The 26,135-nt window shown below is 38.3% G+C and overlaps 1 protein-coding gene across 2 annotated transcripts in view; it reads right to left on the bottom strand.

Annotated features, from left to right (window-relative positions):
- Window positions 1-427: 427 nt before the first annotated feature.
- Window positions 428-26,135, bottom strand: part of CLIC4 (chloride intracellular channel 4) — a 120,694-nt gene continuing 94,986 nt past the window's right edge. Inside the window, exons 4-7 of one of the 2 annotated variants that reach the window (XM_011977877.1) lie at window positions 14,732-14,838; window positions 4,724-4,905; window positions 3,824-3,994; window positions 2,831-2,841 (exon numbers count right to left, since the gene is read on the bottom strand). In XM_011977877.1, the coding sequence (XP_011833267.1) occupies window positions 3,830-3,994; window positions 4,724-4,905; window positions 14,732-14,838 (454 nt within the window). In that variant the 3' untranslated portion in view covers window positions 2,831-2,841; window positions 3,824-3,829. Of the gene's footprint in view, window positions 3,995-4,723; window positions 4,906-14,731; window positions 14,839-26,135 lie in introns of both variants that reach the window. The other variant, XM_011977876.1, reaches the window with a different exon arrangement.

Here is a 26,135-nt window from a genome sequence, read left to right as displayed (position 1 = left end):
TTTGTAAATTATTTTGGATTTTATACACACACACACACACACCCCATCACCATCATTATTACCTGCCAAGGGCAGTCATTTTGTTGCTTCTTTTCCATTCCTTATTCCTTTCACTGATGTTACTGCATTGGCTAGGATATCTCTAAATAAACTAGCTGTGAAAGTAGCTGGATAGTAGCTGTGATAGAGGGCAACCTTGTCTTATTCTTGACTTTAACGATATAGCTTCTATTTCATTTGCTATAGGTTCTCAATAAAAGTCTTTATCAGGTTAAAAAAAAAAGTTACCTATTTTGCTAAGAATGAGTAACATGAATATTTTAATCAAGTTATTTTCTGTACCTATTGAAATGATCCTATGGTTTTTTTCCTTTAGCGTATTAAATGTGCTGAATCACCCATAGAAAAAAAAGTAGTCTCAAAACACTTTTACCCCAAGTTGTTGTTTATTTTCATGAGGGGGGAAAAAAGAATCCTTTATGATAGTGAAAATATACTTTATTTTTAATACCATAGCTGCCAGCAATATACTGGTGTTGATGTTCCAAAGAGAAAAGAAAATACATGCATCCTATAATAAGCTTTCATTTGCCTGTTCCAGAAATTCTAAAGAAAATACTCCAATTCTGTTCAACATGATGGCTTGAGGAGTTGAAATTTTTCCATGATAAAAATATACTTTGTGTGGCCCAAACCTTGACTATTTATAAAGGATGGAGTTTTTAAAGGCCCACATATATCAATAATGAATGCTCCCCTCTCTTTGAATTAAATGCTTAATTCAAATTAATGCAAGAAATTGATGAATCATTAAATGATGAAATTTGTATCAAAATGTTCATGAAAAAATACATTTCGATTTCCTCTACATTTTTACTTTGTAGTTATTTTCTAAATGGGTTTAAGTACACAGAAATCAATGCTATCTACATGCAACTCCGGAGAGATTCAAAACACAACAGAAATAAAGTTAACGTGCCTAAATCCTAGAGTTGATCCACTTAGTGTAAGAATAAATGTCAGAAATCTCTTAATTGTATACAGATTGCTCAAGAATTTAAAGATAAATTGTGAAAGCCAAAATTACCAAGAAATAAAATCTTATTTGAATTTTATCATAAAAGTTAACAGTCCTAGTAAAAGACAACAGAACTGTACAGAATATCTGCATCTACATCAAAAAAAAAAGGGAAGTTTTATCAGCTAGAATAGAGAGCTTTCCAACTGTTGAATACAAAAATTTCTCAGAATCTCTTGGAAAACAGATCCATTCAGACTCCAATCTCCTCACTGAAGTAAAACACAAAAGGTGTTTAAATGAAGGGGAATGGATTCATTAGTTGTAAAAATAAAATCAGATTTTTCAATTATGTCAATTCATATACTGCATGACCTGTCTACTAGGAAAACTTTTATGTCCCAAATTTCTCAAGATTTTAAACTATGCTCTTTCCACAAACATACAATGGGGTTAAAGCATGTTGCTGGATCATCCTTTTTACTAGCTAGCTTTTGTCCATTTACCAATTTCCATTTCATTTGACTAACTTCCCTGATAAAGTGGTATCTGTCTTTCTACAGAGAAAAATAATTCTGTCTTCATCAAAATCACAATAGACATGCCTTCCTCGAACATTTAGAGGGATGGCCAAGTGTAATCACTGGGTTAATAAAAACAGGAGAATATCCAAAATGAAAATATTTGAGTTTCAAAATGAATTTTCATCACCGTATTTTGAAGAATGGAGCTCTTTCCTCTGTTAGCCCTCCACCCTGCACCACTTGGTCCACTGTTCACTGGAAAGAACAAACCTTACTGCTCTTGAATCTTTTTTATACTTTAAGCTATGAGGCAAGGTTCAGTATCACCAGAATGAAAGCCAAGTTGCCACTATTTAAAAAGTAGGTGAAGAGTGATAATGCCTGCCTGTGTACTGGTGCAGATGGGACCCTTTCACCCACTAAAACCACTGCAAAATAATTTCTCAATAGATAACTGACTAGTGCTTCTTCCTTGAACCAGATAAATCATACAATATTTAATTACCAAAAAAAAAAAAAAAAAAAACCGGTACTCAAAACTTTTGATAAGCAATAAAGAGTTTTAAGAAAGGTATGGTAAAGAATCTCCCTAAGCCAAATGGATAGGACATGGAGATTTTCTTATCTTTCATACTAAGCTAATTAATGATAGGTTCAAAAAATGCAGGACACTTATAAAAAGCTGCTTCCATAAAGCCAGTGCTCACTAAATGTTAGCATATCAAAGTGGGAGAAACACTGCCCTTTTAAAGCAATAAACTTAAAATTTCAAGAAACAGCCTATGAGAAACAGCACTTCCTATACAAATTAGGTATAAAAAAATTACCAAAAATGTATTATAGTCACAATCACAGTCTTTGGAGTAGTACTTAGAAAGTCTGGTTTTGTTTTTGTCTTTTAAAAAAGAGTAAATACATAGCAAAGTTTTATTTTCGGCAAGTTCATCCTCCCTTGTTAGAGCACAAATAATTCCTGGTTTAGGACTTCAATTTTAAAAAACCCCGAAAAACAAAACAAAAACATGCAGAGTGCTAGTCCTCAACATGGCTATTGGAAAATTTAACTCCAGGAAATGCAATGAGTGAGATCAGGCAAAACTACAGTAAAGACACACTCACCATCACTATAACTTAGTCCCAAAGGAATGAACAATCCTCTATACAAGGTAAATGGGGTGAACTGAGAAAGTTGGTGACCTGTGTTTTATCTTTTTTTATATAGGATGGATAATGCATTCTTTAGGTCATCTACATTAAATGTACTTTAGAAATAAAAATTCACTTGATATTTTGACAAACCTGCCCTTCATTCCTTAGGTTAATTTCTGTGTTAATTTTTACATTACTAATCATTGTACTGCTATAGCTAAATCAACTAAAAATCAGTTTATGTAGTGTTGCTCAAAAGATGTACAAATAGCAAGCTCTATGATTACCTAAAAACAAGCTTTTTAAAATAAAGAAAGCAATAATGTTCCAAATGAATGGCACAGGGCAAAACACATATAATAAACATATTTAGACAGAGTATCAGGTGCCCACCAATTTCTCTTATAAAGATAAAATGCTTGAGGAAGGTCTTGAGAAAACCCTCACTCTCCCTCTAAACTTTTAGCTTCTACATGGTGTCAGATGTTACAATTGGTATGAAGGATAAATACTTTTAGGCAAAAGTAAAAATCTATCTACAAAGCAATATAGCAAAATCTGTAGTGACTTTTGTAGAAAGCTGTCTTCTCTGGTGGTAACAGTCGTTAGTACATATCCTGGATAGACTAAATTGAAACAGTATTTCTGATACAGTAGCAATCCTTTCCTATACTTTTACTAAATATTACAAAATTCCAAAAAATACATAAATATTCCTTGTACCATGCATTATGCACCAGTTTGGGGCTGCCTGATAAAGTCGTGGCTACTATTTTAACAATTAAACATTGCACCTCAAAAGTTCTGCCATCTGTACACAGTGAATGGACACAACGGTGAGGGCTCCTGAGAGATGGCAAGCTACCTCTAAAGTGAAAAGTTTGTGGTGGAGTGTCTCCAAATTAAAGAGAGGGGAACCCGGGTAGGGAAGATAGGCAGGGTAAAATGATTTTAAAATAATACTGCTTCGGAGTGTATATTTTAAGATAACTACTATACCTTGTCTATCCTTGATCCTAATCTTTAATAACTGCATGTTCGTGCAAAATACAATTTCTGCTCTGTAAGAAGGAGTAGCCTGTTAGGAAAGCATATTCTTAGGGGAAGACATGAAGACATCTCTTTTATGAACGCGATTTTACTTGGTGAGTCTTTTGGCTACATCACTATATGCTATTTCAACCTCCTTATCACTGGGACAGGTATTGGTGAACTCATCCCTACTGTATGCATTAGTTAGATATCTCCAGATGCCGGTCATGTCTTTTGGAATATCAAAGTTGCGATATTTTTTGGCCACCACCTGAAATACAAAGAGATCAAAACTTAACAGACTTATTTTCCATGTCTTGCAAGCTAGACACATCTCAGATTTGGGAGCAAATAATTAATGCTCTAAATCTTTGAGAACTGCTTCTATTTGAAAAGAAGTCTGTCACCATCATTCTAACCAGAGTTTTAAATAATGACCAAGACTGCAAGCTACACCAGGGATTTAGAAGTGTGACAGTGACTGCAAATAACTGCCTTGGACACCCAGAAAGACAGCCAAGTATAATCACTGGAAAATACTTCACAACACACATACACTATTTTACATCTGTTTTTGTTATCTTAGGTCTTTATTTACAGCTAGTGCTTATTATTATTCTATTTAACAATGTGCCCAGCCCAGTGTCTCATATAATAAATGCTCAATACTTTTTGCCTTGAATAGAGAAAGCCAGGTGTGATCACAGAACAGAATTTGACAACAGAAGTCAGTGTGGCAAACTCCAATTCAAAGTCATGCATGATATCTTTGAATTTTTATGCAGTCACAGAAAAAAAAATTCATCTTTCTTATATTCCTCAATTTTAAGACATAATTTTCCATTTAACTAGCTCTAGGGTGTTTCAACTATTGCCTAAACAGCATTGAGTTAAACAACTAGTCATATAAGATCAGAAATGTTTTGAGCACAAAGGAAATGCCATGTTAGTAAATACAATACAAGGCAATGGCAATGCGACATCACCCCCTCAGACCTACCTTGACAATATGCAGTTTGGGCAGCAGGTTGCAATCAGCTAATGTCATTTCATTGCCATCCAGAAATTTACGTGTAGAAAACTTAATGTCCTCCATACTATTTTCATCAATTTCATCAGGGAGAGGAGAATTCAGATATTCATCTAGTTTCTGCAGGGTTTTCAGGAGACCCCTCTCCAGTGCTTGGGGGGATAAAAAAGGAAAAAGTGAGAATACTGTAAGAAGGAAAACCACTCAAGTCCGCATGTAGAAGCATGACTCTTTGAGTCAGTAACTGTTTAAAAGTGTTTACTCTGACACAAGGTACTGAGAACAATACAGACAAGGCCCCTGCTCTCCTAGAGCTTAATTATGTGATAGGGTGGGGGATGAAACAAGTTTGTTCAGGTAAAAGTATAAATAAGCATAATAATGTCAAACAGTGGTGTTTGTAAAAACTTGCTAACAACAGGCCAGGCGCGGTGGCTCACGCCTATAATCCCAGCACTTTGGGAGGCTGAGGCAGGCGGACCACGAGATTAGGAGATCGAGACCACGGTGAAACCCTGTCTCTACTAAAAATACAAAAATTTAGCCAGGTGTAGTGGCAGGTGCCTGTAGTCCCAGCTACTCGGGAGGCTGAGGCAGGAGAATGGCGTGAACCCAAGAGGCAGAGCCTGCAGTGAGCCAAGACAGGACCACTGCACTCCAGCCTGGGTGAAAGAGCGAGAATCCGTCTCAAAGAAAAAACTTGCTAACAACTACATGTCCCACACATGAACACAAATGCTCCAACACATTTGACATTTAAACTGGAAAAATGGATGAGAAAAGGCAAGCACATTAATTCAAATCTAGAGATTAAAAAATCTTAGAGACAGATTATTGCCCTCATTTTTAATTCCTGCTCCCCCAGGAATATTTTGATTTATCAGCAAGAAATGTGTTAAGAAATACCAATTCAAACAATCCAAACAGAAAACCTGGGATTTTCAAAACTGTCTTATAATTCACAGGAAGCCAAGAATAGCATTATCTTACACAAAAAACACAAAGGTCAAAGAGTTCAATTTTCAATACTGAACTGGGAGCCTCTTTAACCAAACAGATTAAGATGCTCTGATTGTCATGATTCAGATTGTCATGATTCTGATTGTCAAGATTCAGAAGAAAGGATAATAGAAGATCTGTCTGTTGTTATTCCGTATTTTTGATGGCATTCATTAACGTGGGACAGAGCACCACTGTATATCTGGAAAGTCAAGGTTAGTGGCCCTCAGCAGAAAGGGGGTGCGAATGTCATTAAAAATATGGAGCAACAACAGACAGACCTTCTATTATCCTTTCTTATCCTTTACTTCCAATCCACCTTCCCCCTCACTCTCAGAATAGATGAACTTACACAGATGACTGTGGTAACTGGTCACAAAAGAAAGTTAAATATCATGAGGTGGCAAACCATGTAGTTTTAAGTCTGAATTCAGTTGTGTCCTTTAAGGAAAAAGGTAAAGGCTTACATGCTGCATCTTAGATATTTTACCAGCAATGTACATATGTCCTAACCCCAAACCTCTTCTTCCAAATTGCAGCCACCCACTCAGCCTTTGGTCCCTTAATGGTAGTCCAGGTAACACATGGTAGTCTTAGTTAGGTAAGGGGCTACAGGCATAAAAAGGAATGAATAGATTTTAGGAGATAAAAACTAACAGAGTTCAGAAACCAAAATGAATATGGAGAAAGGGGGGAAGATGCATTCGACAAAATATAATTGAGCCCCTACGACATGCCAAGTCTTATTCTAAGGATTGTTAAATTCACTGTTGAATAAAGCGTAATAGGTTCCTATCCTCAGAGAGTTTAGATCTTGGGGACAGAGGGTAGTATAGAGAAGCTGGTCAAGAAAGTAAAGACTCCCAGGGTGAATGCTGGTGTCAGTTACTGAACCATTTACCTTCCCAAGGAGAAACAGATTTAGGGGCTATGGAGATGAGTTCAGTTAACACGCTGAGTTTGAGGTGCCTGTAAGACATGTGAATAGAGATGTCCAATAGACAGACAAATACGGTTTCAAGTGTCACAAACTAAGCTGGAGTAATGTGTTTAGAAGTTATGAGAAAATAAATGAACACTGAAACCATGGAGTAAAGGATAAGTAGAAGGCCTAGAGAAAGCCCTAAGGAACATCATTTAAAGGATAGGTAGGAGGAAGAGCCTGTGGAGAAGAAGGAGTTTCACCATGTTAGCCAGGCTAATCTCGAACTCCTGACCTGAAGTGATCCGCCTGCCCTCGTCCTCCCAAAGTGCTGGGATTACAGGCGTGAGTCACTGCAACCGGCCAGATTTTTGAATTTTTAAACAATCTTCCATTCCTGAGAAATCCAATGTGGTTGTATTACCTTTTGTTATGTTGCTAGATTTGGCATATTTTGTTTCAGACTTTTGTATCTATATTTGAGAAAGATTGGCTTGAAATTGTCCTTTCTTTTGATGTTCTTATATGATTTTGGTATCAAGGCTCCCTGCCCTCAAAAAGCAAGTTAGAAAGTATTCCCTCTTTTTTGTTCCCTGGAAAAGTATATCCAAGTATGACCTTCCTTCCTCCAATGCTTGGAAGAGTTCAACAGTGAAGCCAAATTATAAGAAATTTAAACGATATAAGAATATTCACATACTTAATTCCTCCTTGTGTCAATTTTGTTACACTGTACTTTCTATAAATTTCTCCAATGTTTTCAAAATAATAAGCATAAATTTTTTCATAATATCCTCCAAAAATCACTTTAATGGAACATCTGTAGCAATCCTCCTTTTCATTCCTAATATTGGTTTTTGCTGTCTTCTCTCACTTTTCTTGATTTTCCTTGTCAAGGACTTATCAATTTTTTTTATTTGTTAGATTTTTCAAAGAACTAGCTTTTAGCTTCCTGGTTCAATGTCATGTTTGTTTTCTACTTCCTTATATTCTGTTCTTTAGTATTTCTAATTTTTACTTCACCAATATTGAGCTCTTTTCTTTTCTAATATAGGCTTTTGGAAATATACAATTCCCTCTAAGCACGGTTTGAGCCATATCTCACAAATGTAGACATTCTGTATTTTCATCCCTTTATTCTTTTTCAATCTGTGGATTATTTAGAAATATGCTAGTTAATTTTCAAACATGTAGAAACTTTCTAGCTGTAGCTTTTGTTTTTTCATTTTTGAGACAAGGTTTGACTCCTGTCACCCAGTCTGGGGTGCAATGGCATGCTCTCGGCTCATTGCAACCTCCATCTCCTGGGCTCAAGCGATCCTCCCACCTCAGCCTCCTGAGTAGCTGGGACTATAGGCACATGCCACTGCACCTGTCAAGTTTTTTTATTTTTTGTAGACAGAGGGTTTAGCTATGTTGCCGAAGTTGGTCTTGAACTCCTGAGCTCAAGTGATCCATCCACCTCAGCCTGCCAAAGTGCTGGGATTACAGCCGTGAACCACTGTGCCCAGTTCTAGCTGTACTTTTGTTATTGATATCTATCATATTTTCTCTAATTGAGAAACATTCCACATGTTTTCAATTTTTTTGAAAAAATTTTTAGCTTTGTTTTATGGCCCAGCTTTACCATCAATTTTGTTCCATGTGCATTTGAAAAACAAAAGTATATTCTGAAGTACAGTGAGATATGTATATACATATATGAGATTAAATTTGTTCATTGTATTGTTCAATTTTGTCTTCTCATTGTTTTCCTTTTGCGGTTGGTTCTAACAGTTACTAAGGAGGTAAGTTAAGATCCCACTGTGACTGCGGATTAGTCTCTTTTAGTTCTGTCAGTTTGGCTTTTATTTTCAGGCTATTTATTTGGTAACACAAGTTTAGAATTATTTTATCTTCCTGGTAGATTAACCTTTTTAAATCAGTCTGGAACATGTTTCATTATCTCATAATGCTTCTTTCCTTAAAATCTGCTTGATCCAATGTCAGTGTGGCTTTGTCAGCTTTCTTTAGGTTAGTATTTACACTATTGCATTTTTAGCTTTCCTGGATCCACATTTCATTTATGTATGTGAGATAGATAGATAGATAGATAGATAGATAGATAGATAGATAGACAGACAGACAGACAGATAGATAGATAGATAGAGTCTTGCACATAAGCAACATTGTTTTTAATCCAGTTGGTAAACTTTGCTTTTTCTTTGGAATATTTAAATAATGTATATTCAATGTCATTACTAAAAACTCTGGTTTAAATCTGCCATATACTTCTTATTTGTCCACCTGTTCTGTGTTCTTTTCTTCTCTCCTACCTTCCTATGGATTACATTTTTAAAAATTATTCTCTATTTCCACCTCTATTAGCTTAATATACATCCTTTTCTAGTTTTTGTTTCCCTGACTCATTAAAGTTTAATTGTAACTGTTGCCACTTCCAGGATAATACAAAGAACTTGGAACTCCATTAACCTCCTTTCTGTCCTATATGGTACTATTGTTATATATTTAATTCTACTTTTAAAAAATTAATTAGTTTATTTATTTATTTATAGACAGAGTCTCATACTCTGTCACCCAGGCTGGAGTACAGTGGTGCAATCTCAGCTCACTGCAACCTCTGCCTCTGGGTTTCAAGTGAATCTCCCACCTCAGCTTCCTGAGTAGCTGGGATTACAGGTGTGCGCCACCACGCCTGGCTGATTTTTGTAGTTTTAGTAGAGATGGGGTTATGCCATGTTGGTCAGGCTGGTCTTGAACTCCTGGCTTCAAGCGATTCACCTGCCTTGGCCTCCCCAAGTGCTGGGATTACAGGCGTGAGCCACTGTGCCTGACCTGGTAATATTTTTTACTTAGGTAAATATCAAACAAATTAGGATGTGTTACCTAAGTGATAAGTGACAAGGTCAAAGATCTACCCACTTTATTATTAAATGATAATGCTAGCCATAGTCATGATCAAGTTAGCTTATTTCTTAGAGGAAACATAACCAGCAGAGGGCACTGGAACCCAGTAAAATGAAGTTGAGACATTAGCAGAGCTCAGCTGAAACTACAGAAGTGACAGAGAAACAAGCCACTTAAAAGATCAAAAACACAAAACAATAAACAAACTTTTATTAATTACATTCAGGCCAGCATAATGCATATAGTTAGCTGAAATGTAGTTTATAAATTAACAAGAGAATACAATGTGAGAAACAGCTAGGTCAGTAAGAATTCCAGGAAATGATGAAACACATTTTATGGTTACATTTAAAAGGAAAAGAGAAAAAGGAGAGAGCAGAATCTCAAGGTTGTAAAACAAGATTTAATATGCTTTTTATTAAAGGCAGTGAATGCATGGCCGGGCACGGTGGTTCACACCTGTAATCTCAGTACTTTGGGAAGCCAAGGCAGGCAGATCATCTGAGGTCAGCAGTTCAAGACCTGCCTGGCCAACATGATGAGACTTCATATCTACTAAAAATACAAAACTTAGCCAGGCATGGTGGTGCACACCTATAGTCCCCGCTACTCAGGAGGCTGAGGCAGGAGAATCACTTGAACCCGGGAGGTGGAGGTTGCAGTGAGCCGAGATCATGCCAGTGCACTCCAACCTGGGCGACACAGCAAGACTCTCTCTTAAACAAAACAAACAAAAAACGACGACAAAAAAGCAGTGAATACAGAACAAGAACATATTAGAGTACAAGGACTAGTTCTTTGACCAGATTACAATGAATAGAATCAGTCCATGGGGAGGATAATGTTGCCTGAATTCAAACATTGAATTATTGTCTCAAATGCTATTTGAGTGTTTTGACAAGTTTTTGAGCAAATGTTTAACCTTGGACCTGCCGTAAATTAATGTTTTTCCTGAATTTTATATATATAAATAAAATATCCTAAACTTACAAGGTTTATAACACATAGTATTCCTCAGTGCAAGGCACAGTTGTTCATGCCTGTAATCTCAGCACTTTGGGAGGCCAAGCTGGGTGGATTGCTTGAGTCGAGGGGGTCAAGACCGGCCTGGGAAACGTGGCGAAACCTTGTCTCATTTAAATACATTTTTAAAAGTCTAGCATAACATTACAATGACTTTTTTCTATAATTTTGGACTTAGCAAAGCACTTTTGATGAAGTTGAATTGCTATACCTGACTAGAGTGTTAGTAATTTTTCATAGTTAAGAATGTCATAACAAAGACATATTAATGAAAACAAAGAATGATGAATTACTTTGATACAATTATATTTATCAACGTAAGGTATGACCAATAAAACAAATGCAAACAGAGCTATCAAAAAGTACTAAATAGCACCATTCAATAAACACAATACAGTTTTCAAGACTAATCATCACAAAGGAGTATGTAAAGATAAAGAAAATGCCAAAATTAACCACTAGAAGGCAGTAGCAAGCCATCACAAAGTAGCTCCCTGTCGGTAGATAATAAGTAGCACTATTATTCTCCAATACCCTTGATGTAGTCATGCTGGTATCTCTAAGAAGCTATTTCAAAAGCTCTCAAAAAATTATTAAGTGCAACAGAGCAACACAATCAGTTTAAAATTAATTATGAAAGTCAAAACACCCTTTTTTGTCTAAGAGAACACAGTAAAATTAGAAAGATTAACACACACCAGGGTCCAAAGTGTAGGGAAATGAATACTTTCATGTTTGTGGGAATATAAACTGGTATAGACTTTTAGAGAACAATTTGGCAAAATAGAGCAAAATTTAAAATGCACAAACTTCTTGAACTATTTGGAATCTAGCTCAAGGACATTCACCAGCAGCACTGTTTATTATAATGAAGAAAAAAAAAAAAAACTTGAGACAATCTAGATGTCTATCAACATGGAAATGGCTAAATGAAAATCCATATTATAAAATACAAAGCAGAATTTCTAAAAATAGAGGTAGATCTATATTTTGATATAGTAACTGCATAATGTATGTACACAATACATATTTACAGAAATGTTTGCAAAATTACATAGAAAAAAAGGACATTAAATTGTTGAGGTCATGTAATACGATTAAAGAGGGGCAATTAAGTTTTATTAAATTTATTTCTATACCATTTTAACTTTTTCAGCAAGCATGTATTCTCTGTTGTTAAATGATTTGAATGAGCAAAATTCAAGGCAGAAAACATTAAATGTAACAAGAGCATTTCTGTTATTGAAAAACAAGATAATTTACAATGACTACAACAAAGACTAAAAATTATAAGCACTGACATGGATAAAACTATATTTTCAAGCTACCTACCACAGTCTTAATAAACAGTAACTTTATACAAACAAGTTTTAAGGCTAAGTTACACATCAATGGAAAACAGAAAGAGGTAATGGGTATTTAAAGATAATTTATATACAATGCAGGCTTACTGCTACAATAATGCACAACCATCCTCTGACTTATAACACTTTTCCAGAGAGAAAGGCAGGAGTTGTGGGGAGCGGAGAAGGGAGAGGATCCTGAATAAAAAGGAACTAATCAGGACCTCTAGATTCCTTGCCTCCATCTAAAAATAGGAATTTGGACATCATGAAAGTATTATAAATACCAATGACTAGTTACAGTTGGGACCTTGGCCAATTACATAAATTAATACCACCACAGAACTTAAAAAAAAAAAGTAGGAGATCTAGGGACAGGTCATGCTTAACACATCCCCACAAAAGAAATTACCCATGAACTTCTCTTTGAATGCCTAAATGGTTACATAAACTTTTACTCCCAATCAACTTGAACATGTTACCAAAATAATTATATATGTGTTATATATCATCAGTGTCTCCCTTTATTCTTTACATTTTACTTTTTACTTCGTACTCCAACCTAACCACTAGTCCTTCTATTTCAGTTTCACTAGCCCAAAACTGTAGCATTCAGGCATCAAATCCCTGACTTAGAATTAAGTCCTCAAAGGTTTAAAATTGTCTAAACATATTGGATTTTGAAAATATTTAATAGGTGGTAAAACTAATCAGACTTGTCTACTCTGATGTACACCATGTAAAATGACAAATCCATCTCTGTGTGAATTGTCAGCATTTGGGTGGGGGTTGGGGGAAATAAAAAGGTGAATCACTAATTTCCTAGGATTACTAAAGCCTTTTGATTGCACTAAACAGATGTGAGACCTGCAGCAAACATACATAAGGAGGGCCCATTAAGCTCCAAAGTGATTTGAAATATTGTTTTCTAAAGTATCATGGCCTCAACAGGTCCCCGTGGAGAGAAGTTGCTTGGCAACTGGAACTTTTATTTTCCAGTAGGTAATTCAATATAAAGCCTTCTAGATTATGTACCATGTATTATATTATGTTGTTTGTTCTTATTAGTTACAGCACTGTGAGGACATGAAGAGTAGGTGGCTACTTAAGATAGTAACAAATTAATAGGGAAAAAATAGAATACAAAGTTATACTTAAATGAGTCACTTTCTAACCTTTTTATTCCCCCTCCACCCTGCCCCATCCTCATCCCTCAAAGCAGAAGCAAACACATTTTATTCCTTTCTCCTCCCCACCAAGTGTCAGAAGAATTTTAACCACCCTCCAACTCCCAAAAAACCACACAGAAAAATACAAACATAACTGTAACTAAGATTGTTCCAAGAAGTATGCAGCAGGAACATCTGGGTATAAAAGGGTAATTTTATGAAAAGAACAGTTAGCTTGCATGAAGGAAGGGCAGAACAGGAAAGACACTGTCTGTGGAAAGGAGGGGCTCCAACATAACCACTTACTTAATGTATAAATTGCGTAGACAGAAACATTAGTCAGGAAAAAAAAAAAAAGCCAATTACTAAAGAAAATTGCTTCCAAACCATGGCAGCTACCGCAATACATTATTAACAGATACAAGCCAGACCTAAGCACTAACATTTTTCCCTTTTTTCCCTTCACTGTAGAAAAACATTTCATGCAGTATTATTCCAAAAATCAAGAGCAAAAAACATTGGAATTCAATACTATTATTATAAAGTGCTGCAATTTTAAAATTTAGTAATAAAAAATAGCCTGAATAGCTTGGGAATTTGCCTACTGAAATAACATAAGGAAATTAGGAAGTATTTCACTTTTTTTATACGATATTTATTCTTGTTTAACTAGCACTGACATTTTCCCTTTTGGTATTCTTGTTCCTTTGCTGACATAAACTTCTCAAAAGAACCCCACTCAAGCTAGGAAACTATCTGAAACTATGATAAATATTTTTAGGAGCTAGCATTTTTGGTTATTGGGTTACTTTCAAATAAACACTAATGTGTGCTACACAGTTTTCCCCAGAAGAGAAGAACTATGCTTAACATCCTGAAGAGAAGAGAAAATGAAATTACTGAATGCTGTAGTTAAGACAAGGTTCATTGAATGGAACCTCTTGCAAAGAGACCTCCCTACACTATACATCCATTTGGTAAATAAGATAATAAAAATAGTGTCCTTTAATAAATAAAATTGTATCTGTACTACCTAAACAATTCTCACCATGAAAACATGACTTGAAAATAAAATTCCAGCTTGAAGATGCAGATAAATTTGGAAGGATAGTATGTCTAATTACCCTCTTAGAGCAACTCCAAAAATTGCTCTTTAAGGGTAATTAGCAAAAACAACAACAACAACAAAACCCTCAGACTGACTTTAGGCTGCAGGCACTCAACAATAAACATTTAGTTTTAATTTAAATTCAGCTCGACCAATCTATGCTAACCACCACAACCACACAATCCACTGTTTCTGATGCACCATTAATTCTTTGCCTAGCTCCCCTCACAGTAACTTCTCAAAATAATATGAGATCAACTTCATTCAAGAAGCATTTTATCACACACTTAACTATATACTGTGCTACTAGCTAGAAACATGGAAAACAGAAACATAGGGACTTACTCCAGTTTATCATCCAATTTCTGACCAACCCTGAAAGACAGTTTTTATTACTTACGGGAATGGCTGGACTCTAAAGTATTCATTTATAATCACTGTCATAGTAACAGCTCGTTGTTGTTTGGGTTTTTTTTTGCAGTGTTAATTCAATTTTTTGTTTTTTACCTTCATTAGCCTCTGGCCTTGAATTCTTGATATATGCAGAGAATTTGGCAAAGATGTCCATTCCAGCAGTATTTGATTCTGGGTGTTTTGGTGAAAGCTTTAAGTACCTAAACAGAAAAAGTGATACAGATTACAGATCCTTCAAATATGAATTAGCATAAGTTCTCTCAAACCACCGTGCTAGCAGTTACTAGACGTCTTTTAATAGTTATTACTATAAGAAATACCATCATTTGTTTTCTATGGTATTTTTAAAAAGTGTTTTTTCCTTAGGAGACAAAGCTCTGATGTTTTTGTTCACATATTAATATTCTTGGCAACCACAGGGCATGTGCACTACACCTCCATCTGATAAATTAGAATGCTGGGGAAACAGTTGACTTGTTCAGAGATTTGTGCCAGGCCAACGGGAGTCTTGGAATGAGATTGCTAGAGCAGTGCTGTCCAAGAGAACTTTCTGTGATGATGAAAATGTTCTCTATCTTCATTGTCCAATACAGTAGCCACTAGTGTCATGTACCTATTTGAATATGAATTTAAATTAATCACAAATAAAATTAAAACTTCACTTCCTCAGTTGCACTAGTCACATTTCAAGTGCTCAGCAGTCACCAGACAGCACAGCTCACGTGCCTTCTCAAACAGCAGTGCCAACCAGATCCTTAGTATGCCCTGCACTAAACCAGCCAGAGAACCCCAAAGGCAGGAAAAGCGCCTAGGCTGGTCAAGCATCATGATCATCCATAGCAGGTTAAGCACAAAAACAGCAGGAGGCGGATCAACCGCTTAAAACCTACACCTGGGATTTCCCAAAACCTCACTTATATTACACATTCCCTAGAATATTTATGAGGGTAGCACTGAACAACAAAAAACTAAGATGTCAGAAAGCACGCCGACAAGTGTTCTATTGTGTTGTCACATTTTTCTACTTTTAGGACAGACATAATACACCAGCTTTCTAAAACACACACACAAATACAGTTTTCACATGTTTAGATTCAAAACACACATACTCTGTGTATATTTCTCCTTCAAACTGGAAAATATATGAAAAGGCTCAATTATTCATCTTCCCCTTAGCAGGACTCATGTCAGCCCCAGGAGTCAGGGCTAGAAGAATTCAGATTCTTAGCCCCATATTAGGGAAGATTAATCAGCTTGAAGGTCCTGCAAAACGTCACTAGAAAATGGACTTGGGAGCAATAAGACTTTAGAAAGAACCTTACAGTGTACTAATTATTTCAACTCATTTATTTGGACAGATTGTCTTGCCAGCTTTCTTTAAAAACGAAGGGGATATAGTTTTCGAAATTTAGTTCAGTTGCAAGTTGTGTTTCAGCTTTTATATTCATGTATCTTCCATTTACTATTTTGGATTCAGGAAGAGATGTATCTTCTAAGTATTGGGCAGAGTACTATATTGGCAAGGAAGATGTAAAACATCTATGAACACCTATATGCTCAAGACATCTTTCTTTTTAATAGGTCTACCTAGTCTCTAGATAGCTCTCATTTTTTAAGCTTAAAGATTTATCTTATAAACACAATTATTTACATAGAGTTTTTCTATAAAAAATTACAGTGAGTTTCACCTGAATTTAGATATCTATATCTATCTAGACATACATTAACCGCACATCCCCAACTATAGAACCCTTTACCCTCTCCATTTTCTTTGTTTCTGCCTGAGCAGAAACAGTTAATCACAGATCCACCATCCCTGGATTTCCTCTGACTATAAAAACAAGCCTCCAGTTTAAATGTTTGTACTGCTTGTAATACAGGACCATCACTGACTCATTTCAAACAAAAAACAGCGCAGTGAACATAGTGCCTTTTCAATATATCTATGTCTTCCTGTAGCCAAGTTGCCCAAATTCTCCTTTTCCCCAACCACTATTTAGCTGTACCTATTTGCACTAATGAAGTAAGCCTCACAGTTCTCAAAATAATTTACAGGAAAAGGCAGGCTTGAATTACAGATCATTTATATATTCATCATTCATATATACAGTGTAATTCTTACAACATGCCCTGTTGTCCCTCTGAGATGAATTACTAATTTTGTGTGTGTGTGTGTGTGTGTGTGTGAGAGAGACAGAGACAGAGAGAAAGAGAGACAGAGAGAGAGACAAAGAGAGACAGAGAGAGAGAGAGAGAGACAGGGTCTCCCTCTGTCACCCGGGGTGGAGTGCAGTGGCAGGAGCAGCCTCAACCTCCTGGACTCAAGCAATCCTCCCACCTTGGCCTCCTGAGTAGCTGGGACTACAGGCATGTGCCACCACACTTGGCTAGCTTTTTGTATTTGTTGTAGAGATGCGGTTTCACCATGTTGCCCAGGCTAGTGTTAAACTCCTGGGCTCAAGTGATCCTCCTGCCTCAGCCTCCCAAAGTGCTGGGATTACAGGCCTGAGTCACTGCACCCAGCCTGTACTATTAATTTAATGCACAGAATAGTACAGCTATAAGAGAATGTTCACCTCAGATCTCTCATTTAACCTAAAAGGAAATTATGTTCCAGAAAGTTTACATACTTGGCCCCCAAATCACTCAGCTAATTAAAAGTATTGACAAACTAGGCCAGGCACGGTGACTCACGCCGATAATCCCAGCACTTTGGGAAGCCAAGGCGGGTGGATCAATTGAGGTCAGGAGCTCAAGACCAGCCTGGCCAACATGGCGAAACCCTGTCTCTACTAAAAATACAAAAATTAGCCAGGCATGATGGCGGGCGCCTGTAATCCCAGCTTCTTGGGAGTCTGAGGCAGAAGAATTGCCTGAGACCAGGAAGCAGAGGTTGCAGTGAGCAGAGATCGCGCCACTGCACTCAGCCCGGGCGACAAAGCGAGACTCCATCTCAAAAAAAAAGTATTGACGAACTAAAACTGAAATCTCCTGTCCCCAGGTCTAGTGTTTTTGTTTGTTTGTTTGTTTCTATTACAGATCAGATTTTCTCTAAAAGATAAATCAAATTCTAAACCAGTAGGTTTAAAATCAACTTTTTTCCATCTTCCCCAAACTTTACATTGTAATTTATGCATTATTATTAGCTTTAGCAAATAGCTTGATCAAGCAATGGTTTTCAATTATTGTGAGAACTCATTTTAACATTTAGCAAAATGGAGGCAAGTAATAAAAGACCAAGTGTCAATGACAGAATAGACATGAGCACCCAGGGTATTTAGACTTTCAGATTAGTCCTTAATTCTGCTTACATCACAGACTTTTAATAGTAGACTAGCTGGCTGGGCGCAGTGGCTCACGCCTGTAATCCCACTACTTTGGGAGGCCGAGGTGGGCGGATCACAAGGTCAGGAGTTTGAGACCAGCCTGGCCAACAGAGTGAAACCCTGTCTCTACTAAAAATACAAAAATTACCCGGGCGTGGTGGCATATACCTGTAGTCCCAGCCACTTGGGAGGCTGAGGCAGAAGAATCACTTGAACCCGGGAGGTAGAGGCTGCAGTGAGCCAAGATCGCCCCACTGCATACCAGCCCAGGTGATAGTGTGAGACTTTGTCTCAGGAAAAAAAAAAAAAAAGGTAGACTAGCTAAGAATTTTTCTATGCTTTTAGGAAAGATCTCAGGCATTTTCTCCTTTCTGGTGTAAATGTAAAAATGAAGGCTGATTAGCCTTGTAAATTCCTTTTTTGCATGTCTTTCTCTCTCTCTTTTTTTTTTTTTTTTTTTTTGAGACAGAGTTTTGTTCATATTGCCCAGGCTAGAGTACAGTGGCATAATCTCAGCTCACTGCAACCTCCTCCTTCCAGTTTCAAGCGATTCTCCCAAGCGATTCTCCCAAGTCGCTGGGATTACAGGCACCCGCCACCACGTCCAGCTAATATTTTTTGTATTTTTAGTAGAGACAGGGTTTCACCATGTTGGTCAGGCTGGTCTCAAACTGCTGACCTCATGATCCACCGTGCCCAGACTGTATGTCTCATTTTTTAAAAAGGCTTAATAACATTTTATAGCATGCTCCTCCAAATTTATCTAGCTTCCTCCTATTTTATCTTTTTATCAGTAAGTTAGCTAAGTATCTAGGCTGTTTCAGTTAAAAATCCAAGTTTCAAAGTTTTTTAGCAAAGTGGTTTCTTCATTCAAGCAAGAACTAAAAAATATACACAAAAATACTTTCCCCGGGACAAGAAGAGAAAGTTCACTTTAAAATCGATAGTTACATACACCAGTAAAAGTTATTTAATTTGAGCTTTTCATTAGCCTCTCAATGTTAAGCAACTCTAGAGTAGACAATTGCCTGTATTTATATTTGTCATGATTAAATCAGGAAGTGTTCACAAAAAACCACTCAGTTCTCAGTACATCACATGCCAAAAACATATAATTAGAAATGCCAGATTCCAGTCTACCAGCTTGCACAATTCTTCTCCCTTTTCTCCTCATCCTATTTAGAAACAAAGTCTTATAAGCAGAGCCTGAAGACGACTAGCAATAAAGACCTGCGACCTCCTTGTTCTGAAAGGAAAAGGCAGTGAGACAGAATGGTCCCTGGGTGCGCCCTAGAACAATATAGCACAACAGAGGAAAGGAAAATAAATGCAGCTTGTGATCCCAGAAACCCTTCCTCCTCCCACTCATCCCCTAGAAACAATTCTGCATGATGAAAATTATGCTAATTAATTAGCATTTCACATTCTGGGTCCATAGAGCCCACTAAAAAGAAGGCATTCCCACTTCAAACATGCTGTTTCAATGCATACAAATAAATAAAAATTCATCAGAACAATTAAGATTCACCCCCTTTTTCAAAGAATTTACTGAATTAAGTAAGGGCGGGCACTGTGGCTCACACCTGTAATCCCAGCACTTTGGGAGGCCAAGGTGGTCGGATCACTTGAAGTCAGGAGTTCCAAACCAGTCTGGCCAACATTGTGAAACCCTGTCTCTACTAAAAATACAAAAATTAGCCGGGCATGGTGGTGCACACCTGTAATCCCAGCTACTCGGGAGGCTGAGGCAGGAGAATCGCTTCAACCTGGGAGGCAGAGGTTGCAGTGAGCCAAGAAGGCACCACTGCACTTCAACCTGGGCAACACAGCAAGGTTCTGTCTCCAAAAAAATAAACAAACAAAAAAGAATTCATTGAATTAAGTTTAATAACCACCTTTGGTCCCACTTGCTCACAGTCAAGTAAACTATCTTTGATTTCTCTCCTACCTTTCCTCTAAACTTGAGCTAGCTTTCAATTTTGTACTCATTAAAGCACAATCCCAATTAAAGACTTAACATTTTCCCTCTTTCACAAAAGCCAAACCCAATAAAATGAGAAGCAGAAAGCAGAGAACAGATGAAACACAGATTTCTGAAGTCATATTGATGTGGCTTCAAAAGTATCCCTGCTCTGCTACCATTAACTGTGAAACCTTGGACAAATTATTTGGATTACATCTTCAGTTTCTTCACAAAGTCTTTGTGAGGATTAACAGAGATAATCCACAAAATAACCCACAAAGCACAATGCATGACACATAATTAGCACTTGAGTGTTATTAATAACAGCACCGGGATAAGCAACATCAAAAACAATCCTTGGTCAGGCACGGTGGCTCACGCCCGTAATCCCAGCACTTTGGGAGGCTGAGGCAGGCAGATGGCTTGAGCCCAGGAGTTCAAAGTCACAGCTTGGGTAACATGGCGAGACCCTGTTCTCAGACACCAATTGAAAGTGATCTTACTCTCTACAAAAAAATACAAACATTAGCTGGGCTTGATGATGTGCACCTGTAGTCCCAGCTACTCAAGAGGCTGAGAGAGGAAGATTATGAGCCTGGGAGGTGGAGGCTACCGTGAGGTAAGATTACACCACTGCATTCCAGTCTGGGTGGACAGAGCAAGGAGCGAGACCCTGTCTCTAAACAAAAACAAAACAAACAACAAAAAAAAAACAAAGTAGTAGTAAAAATTTTTACCCCTACGGGAGATTTGGCACATTGTGAACATTTATAACACAAAGATTCCCATGTATTTAAACTGAATGAAAAAGACCATGAATATGCTCAAATATAATGGGGCTGGAATTTTTATATAAAAAAGCAATATGAAAATGTTTATTTTCAAGGTCCAATTTAAAGCGATGATGTCTTACAGGGCATTACATGCTAAGAATCCAGAATATTCCATATTAACTCTACTATTTCTCTTAATGTCACTTTCCCTCAGAGGGAAATGAGAAGGAATAATGAAAATTCTTTTTTTTCCTTCTTTTTTTTGTTGAGACAGGGTCTTGCTGTATCACACAGGCTGGAATACAGTGGCATGATCTCAGCTCACTGCAACCTCTGCCTCCCAGGCCCAAGCAATCCTCCCACCTCAGGCTCCCCAGTACCTGGGACTACAGGTATATGCCACCACACCCAGATAATTTTTGTATTTTTTGTAGAGACTGGGTTTCATCATGTTGCCCAGGCTGGTCTTGAACTCCTGAGCTCAAGCCATCCACCCGCTGTGGTCCCCCAAAGTGCTGGGATTACAGGCATGAGCCACCATGCCCAGCCGAAAAGTTTTCATTGTTGTTGTTGTTGAAGGATATAAGAGAATATGAGGAAATGTCCATTTAACTAAAGTCATACGTATGTTATCAGCACACTAATTTTAAAAACTTAAAAATACTTGGAAGAATTCATATAATAAGCACTTCAGACAATGCTTTAAAACAAAAGTTCCCTTCATAGAGAATGAATAATAATTCAAACTGCTTGCTTCTCCATTTATAATTTAATGTTGATACAATGATCTACAGTGACACAAAAGGAAGATCATTTTCAATTAGCGTCTGAGAGCAAGTTGGCAAATATGGAACTTATCTCAGAGCTGACACTTTTAAGATTAAAAAGGGGCCAGGCATGACAGCTTACATCTGTAATCCCAGCAATCTGGGAGACTGAGGCAGGAGGATTGATTGAGCCCATGAGTTTGAGACCAACTTGGGTAACACAGCAAGACCCCATCTCTACAAAAATTTTTAAAACTTAGCGGGACATGGTGGCACACACCTGTACTCCCAGCTCCTCAGGGGAACTGCTCGAGTCTAGGAGGTCGAGGCTGCGGTGAGCCATAATGACACCACTCCACTCCAGCCTGGGCAACAGAGCAAGACCATGTCAAAAAAAAAAAAAAAAACCAGACAAAAAAGGGGATCCAGAAGTGGGACACAGTGGTGCCTGCCTGTGGTTCCACTTATTTGGAAGGGTGAGGCAGGAGGATCATCCTACACAGGAGCCTAGGAGTTTGAGGCTGCAGTGAGTCAAGACAGCACTACTGCACTCCAGCCTGGGCGACAGTACAAGACATTGTCTGATGTTTTCTTGTTTTTGTTTTTGTTTTTAAAGTATGGCTGGGAGCGGTGGCTCATGCCTGTAATCCCAGCACTTTGGGAGGCCAAGGCGGGCAGGTCACAAAGTCAGGAGTTCAACAGCAGCTTGGCCAATATGGTGAAACCCCGTCTCTACTAAAACTACAAAAAAAAATTAGCCAGGTGTGGTGGCAGGTGCCTGTAATCCCAGCTACTCGAGAGACTGAAGCAGAATTGCCTGAACCCAGGAGGCGGAGGTTGCAGTGAGCCGAGATCACACCACTGCACTCCAGCCTGGGCGACAGAGTGAGACTCTATCTCAAAAAAAAAAAAAAAAAGTTATGACCAGGCGCGGTGGCTCATGCCTACAATCCCAGCACTCTGGGAGGCTGAGGCGGGTGAATCACCTGAGGTCAGGAGTTTGAGACCAGCCTGGCCACATAGTGAAATCCCGTCTCTACTAAAATTACAAAAAATCAGCTGGGCGTGGTGGTGGACGCCTGCAATTCCAGCTACTTGGGAGGCTGAGGCAGGAGAATCTCTTGAACCTGAGAGGCAGAGGTTGCAGTGAGCCAAGATTGCGCCATTGCACTCTAGCCTGGGCAACAAGAGTGAAACTCCATCTCAAAAAAAAAAAAAAGTTATTTCCACTAAGTTGAATGCATGTTCATAATAGTACCCTATTAAGAGATATAAAGCTTCCATTTATATTCACAAATATCCTAGCTTTGATTTATTGGCATTCTAATTATATGCATGGCCTGGAGGAAAAATGAAGATATAGTTTTCTTAATGTTGGTCTGGAGATACTTTACTAGGGATGAAAGGAAAGTTAGGACTCCTGGGAAGGTAGAGATAAAAAAAGCTCCAGGCTCTTAGAAGGGCAGGAAGGATAGTAGAGGATAGGCTTTTAGAATTTTAGTAGAAAAAAGAATTAAGAAAACAAAATCTTAGGCTTAGCACAAGATTGTTAACCAGAGAGCAATTCTGCTCACAACAGATGAGAAGCTAGTTATAGACAGAGGCATTGTTGTTCATCAGCCTTCCTGCCTACCATCCCAACCATGCACATCACAGTTCAGCCACTCTCCCAAATACACGTATATTATTAATTATAATACACATTACATACTATTTATGTGTAGTATGTGTATAATATATATGTTTATACTATGTATTTAAAATGACTCTTCTGCTGTGGAACACCTGTCACTCCTTTGTTCAACTGCTGAACATCTTTTTATTTTTTTAAATTAAGACAGTTCAAGCGCTGACTCTTCTCTAAAGCCTTTCCTGATTCCATTCACTTTCCGGTCCCACCACCATAACCACCTCTCCACCCATACTTGACTGTACTTGAGGGCAAGAACTGTGTTTTATTTACTAATATATTCACAGTGCTTTGTAGTCCATTAACCCTTTGCAGAATGAATAAATCAATCAATAAATGAATGGATCAATATTGAGTAACTGGGCCAGGCGCAGTGGGTCACACCTGTAATCCCAGCACTTTGAGAGGCCGAGGTGGGCGGATACCTTGAGGTCAGGATTTCGAGACCAGCCTGGCCAACATGGTGGAACCCCATCATTTAGTGGAGACGACATAGGGACAAAGTTTGAGTGGTCCAGATAATCAAACCAGCCACAGCATTCCCCTAAGCCAAAGCCTAATCCAGAGCAAGGCCCTAACTTGCTTCAGTTCTGTCAAGGTAGAGAGAGGTGACAAAGCTACAGAAGCAAAGTTTGAAGGTAGCAGAGGTTGGTTCGTGAGGTTTAAGTAAAGAGGCCATCTTCGTAACATAAAAGTAAAACATGAAGCAGCAAATGCTTATGCAGAAGATGCATGCAGCCAGTTATCTAGAAGATCTAGCTGATCTATCTAGATCTTTGTTCATCACCTTCATCAGATGATCTATCTAGAAAATCAGATCTACCTTCATCAATGATCTATCTAGAATTGATCTTCTAGATAGAAGACCATTTTCAATTAGTGTCTGAGAGCAAGTTGGCAAATATGGAACTTATCTCAGAGCTGACACTTTTAAGACTAAAAAGGAGCCAGGCATGACAGATTACATCTGTAATCTCAGCAATTTGGGAGACTGAGGCAGGAGGATTGATTGAGCCCATGAGTTTGAGACCAACCTGCGTAACAAAGCAAGACCCCAACTCCACAAAAATTTTTAAAAACTTAGCTGGGCATGGTGGCACACACCTGTACTCCCAGCTCCTCAGGGGAATTACTCCAGCCTAGGAGGTCGAGGCGGGGGGCAGTGAGCCATAATCGCACCACTGCACTCGAGCCTGGGCAACAGAGCAAGACCATGTCAAAAACAAAAAACAAAAAACCCCAGACCAAAAGGGGATCCAGAAGTGGGTCATAGTGGTGCATGCCTGTGGTCCCACCTATTTGGAAGGCTGAGGCAGGAGGATCATCCTACGCAGGAGCCTAGGAGTTAGAGGCTGCAGTGAGCCAAGACAGCACTACTGCACTCCAGCCCCTGGGTGACAGTACAACACATTGTCTTTTTTTTTTTCTTAAAAAAAAGAAAAAAAAAAAAGTATGGCTGGGCGCGGTGGCTCATGCCTGTAATCCCAGCACTTTGGGAGGCCGAGGCGGGCAGGTCACAAGGTCAGGAGTTCAAGAGTAGCTTGGCCAATATGGTGAAACCCCATCTCTACTAAAACTACAAAAAAAAAATTAGCCGGGCGTGGTGGCAGGTGCCTGTAATCCCAGCTACTCGAGAGACTGAGGCAGGAGAATCGCCTGAACCCAGGAGGCGCAGGTTGCAGGGAGCCGAGATTGTGCCACTATACTCCAGCCTGGGCGACAGAGTCAGACTCCATCCCAAAAAAAAAAAAAGTATGGCCAGGCACAGTGGCTCATGCCTGTAATCCCAGCACTCTGGGAGGCCGAGGCGGGTGAATCACCTGAGGTCAGGAGTTCGAGACCAGCCTGGCCAAATGGTGAAATCCCGTCTCTACTAAAAATACAAAAAATTAGCTGGGCGTGGTGGTGACGCCTGTAATTCCAGCTACTTGGGAGGCTGAGGCAGGAGAATCTCTTGAACCTGAGAGGCAGAGGTTGCAGTGAGCCAAGATTGCGCCATTGCACTCCAGCCTGAGCAACAAGAGTGAAACCCTGTCTCAAAAAAAAAGTTATTTCCACTAAGTTGAATGCATGTTCATAATAGTACTCTATTAAGAGATGTAAAGCTTCAATTTATATTCACAAATATCCTAGCTTTGATTTACTGGCATTCTAATTATATGCATGGCCTGGAGGAAAAAATCAAGATATGGTTTTCTTAGGTTGGTCTGGAGATACTTTACTAGGGATGAAAGGAAGGTTAGGACTTCTGGGAAGGTAGAAATAAATGATCAATGATCTATCTAGAATTGATCTTCTAAATACATCATTGATGAAGGCGGCTACACTAAACAGATTTTTAATGCAGACAAAACCTTCTATTGAAAGAAGATGTCATCTATGATTTTCAGAGCTACAGAGGAAAACTCAATGTCTGGTTTCAAATCTTCAAAGGACAGGCTGAGTCTGTTAGAGTCTAATGCAGCTGCTGACATTAGGTTGAAACCCATGCTCATCTTCCATTCCAAAATTTGCAGAACCCTTAAGAATTATACTGAAGCTACTCTGCACATGCTCTATAAATGGAACAATAAAAAAAACCTGGATAATGGCACATCCATCTGTTCACAGTGTGGTTTACTAAATATTTTAAGCCCACTGTTGAGAGCCACTGCCCAGGAAAAAAAGATTCCTTTCTAAATATTACCACTCATTGACAATGCACTAGTCACCCCAGAACTCTGATAGCGGTATACAGGGAGATCATGGTTGTTTTCATGCCTGCTAACACAACATCCATTCTGCAGTCCATAAATTAAGGATTAATTTTGACTTTCAAGTCTTATTATTTAATTAACACATTTCAAAAGGCCATAGAAAGTGATTCCTCTGATGGATCTGAGCAAAGCAAACTGACCTGGAAAGGATTTACCATTCTAGATGCAATTAAGAACATTCAGCTGGGCCTGGTGGCTCACACCTGTAATCCCAGCACTTTG

The sequence above is a fragment of the Mandrillus leucophaeus genome, unplaced genomic scaffold, assembly GCF_000951045.1.
Source record: "Mandrillus leucophaeus isolate KB7577 unplaced genomic scaffold, Mleu.le_1.0 Scaffold185, whole genome shotgun sequence".
Taxonomy (NCBI): Eukaryota; Metazoa; Chordata; class Mammalia; order Primates; family Cercopithecidae; genus Mandrillus; species Mandrillus leucophaeus.
Note: the sequence above shows the minus strand (reverse complement) of the source record. Positions and strands in the feature narration are given on the sequence as shown.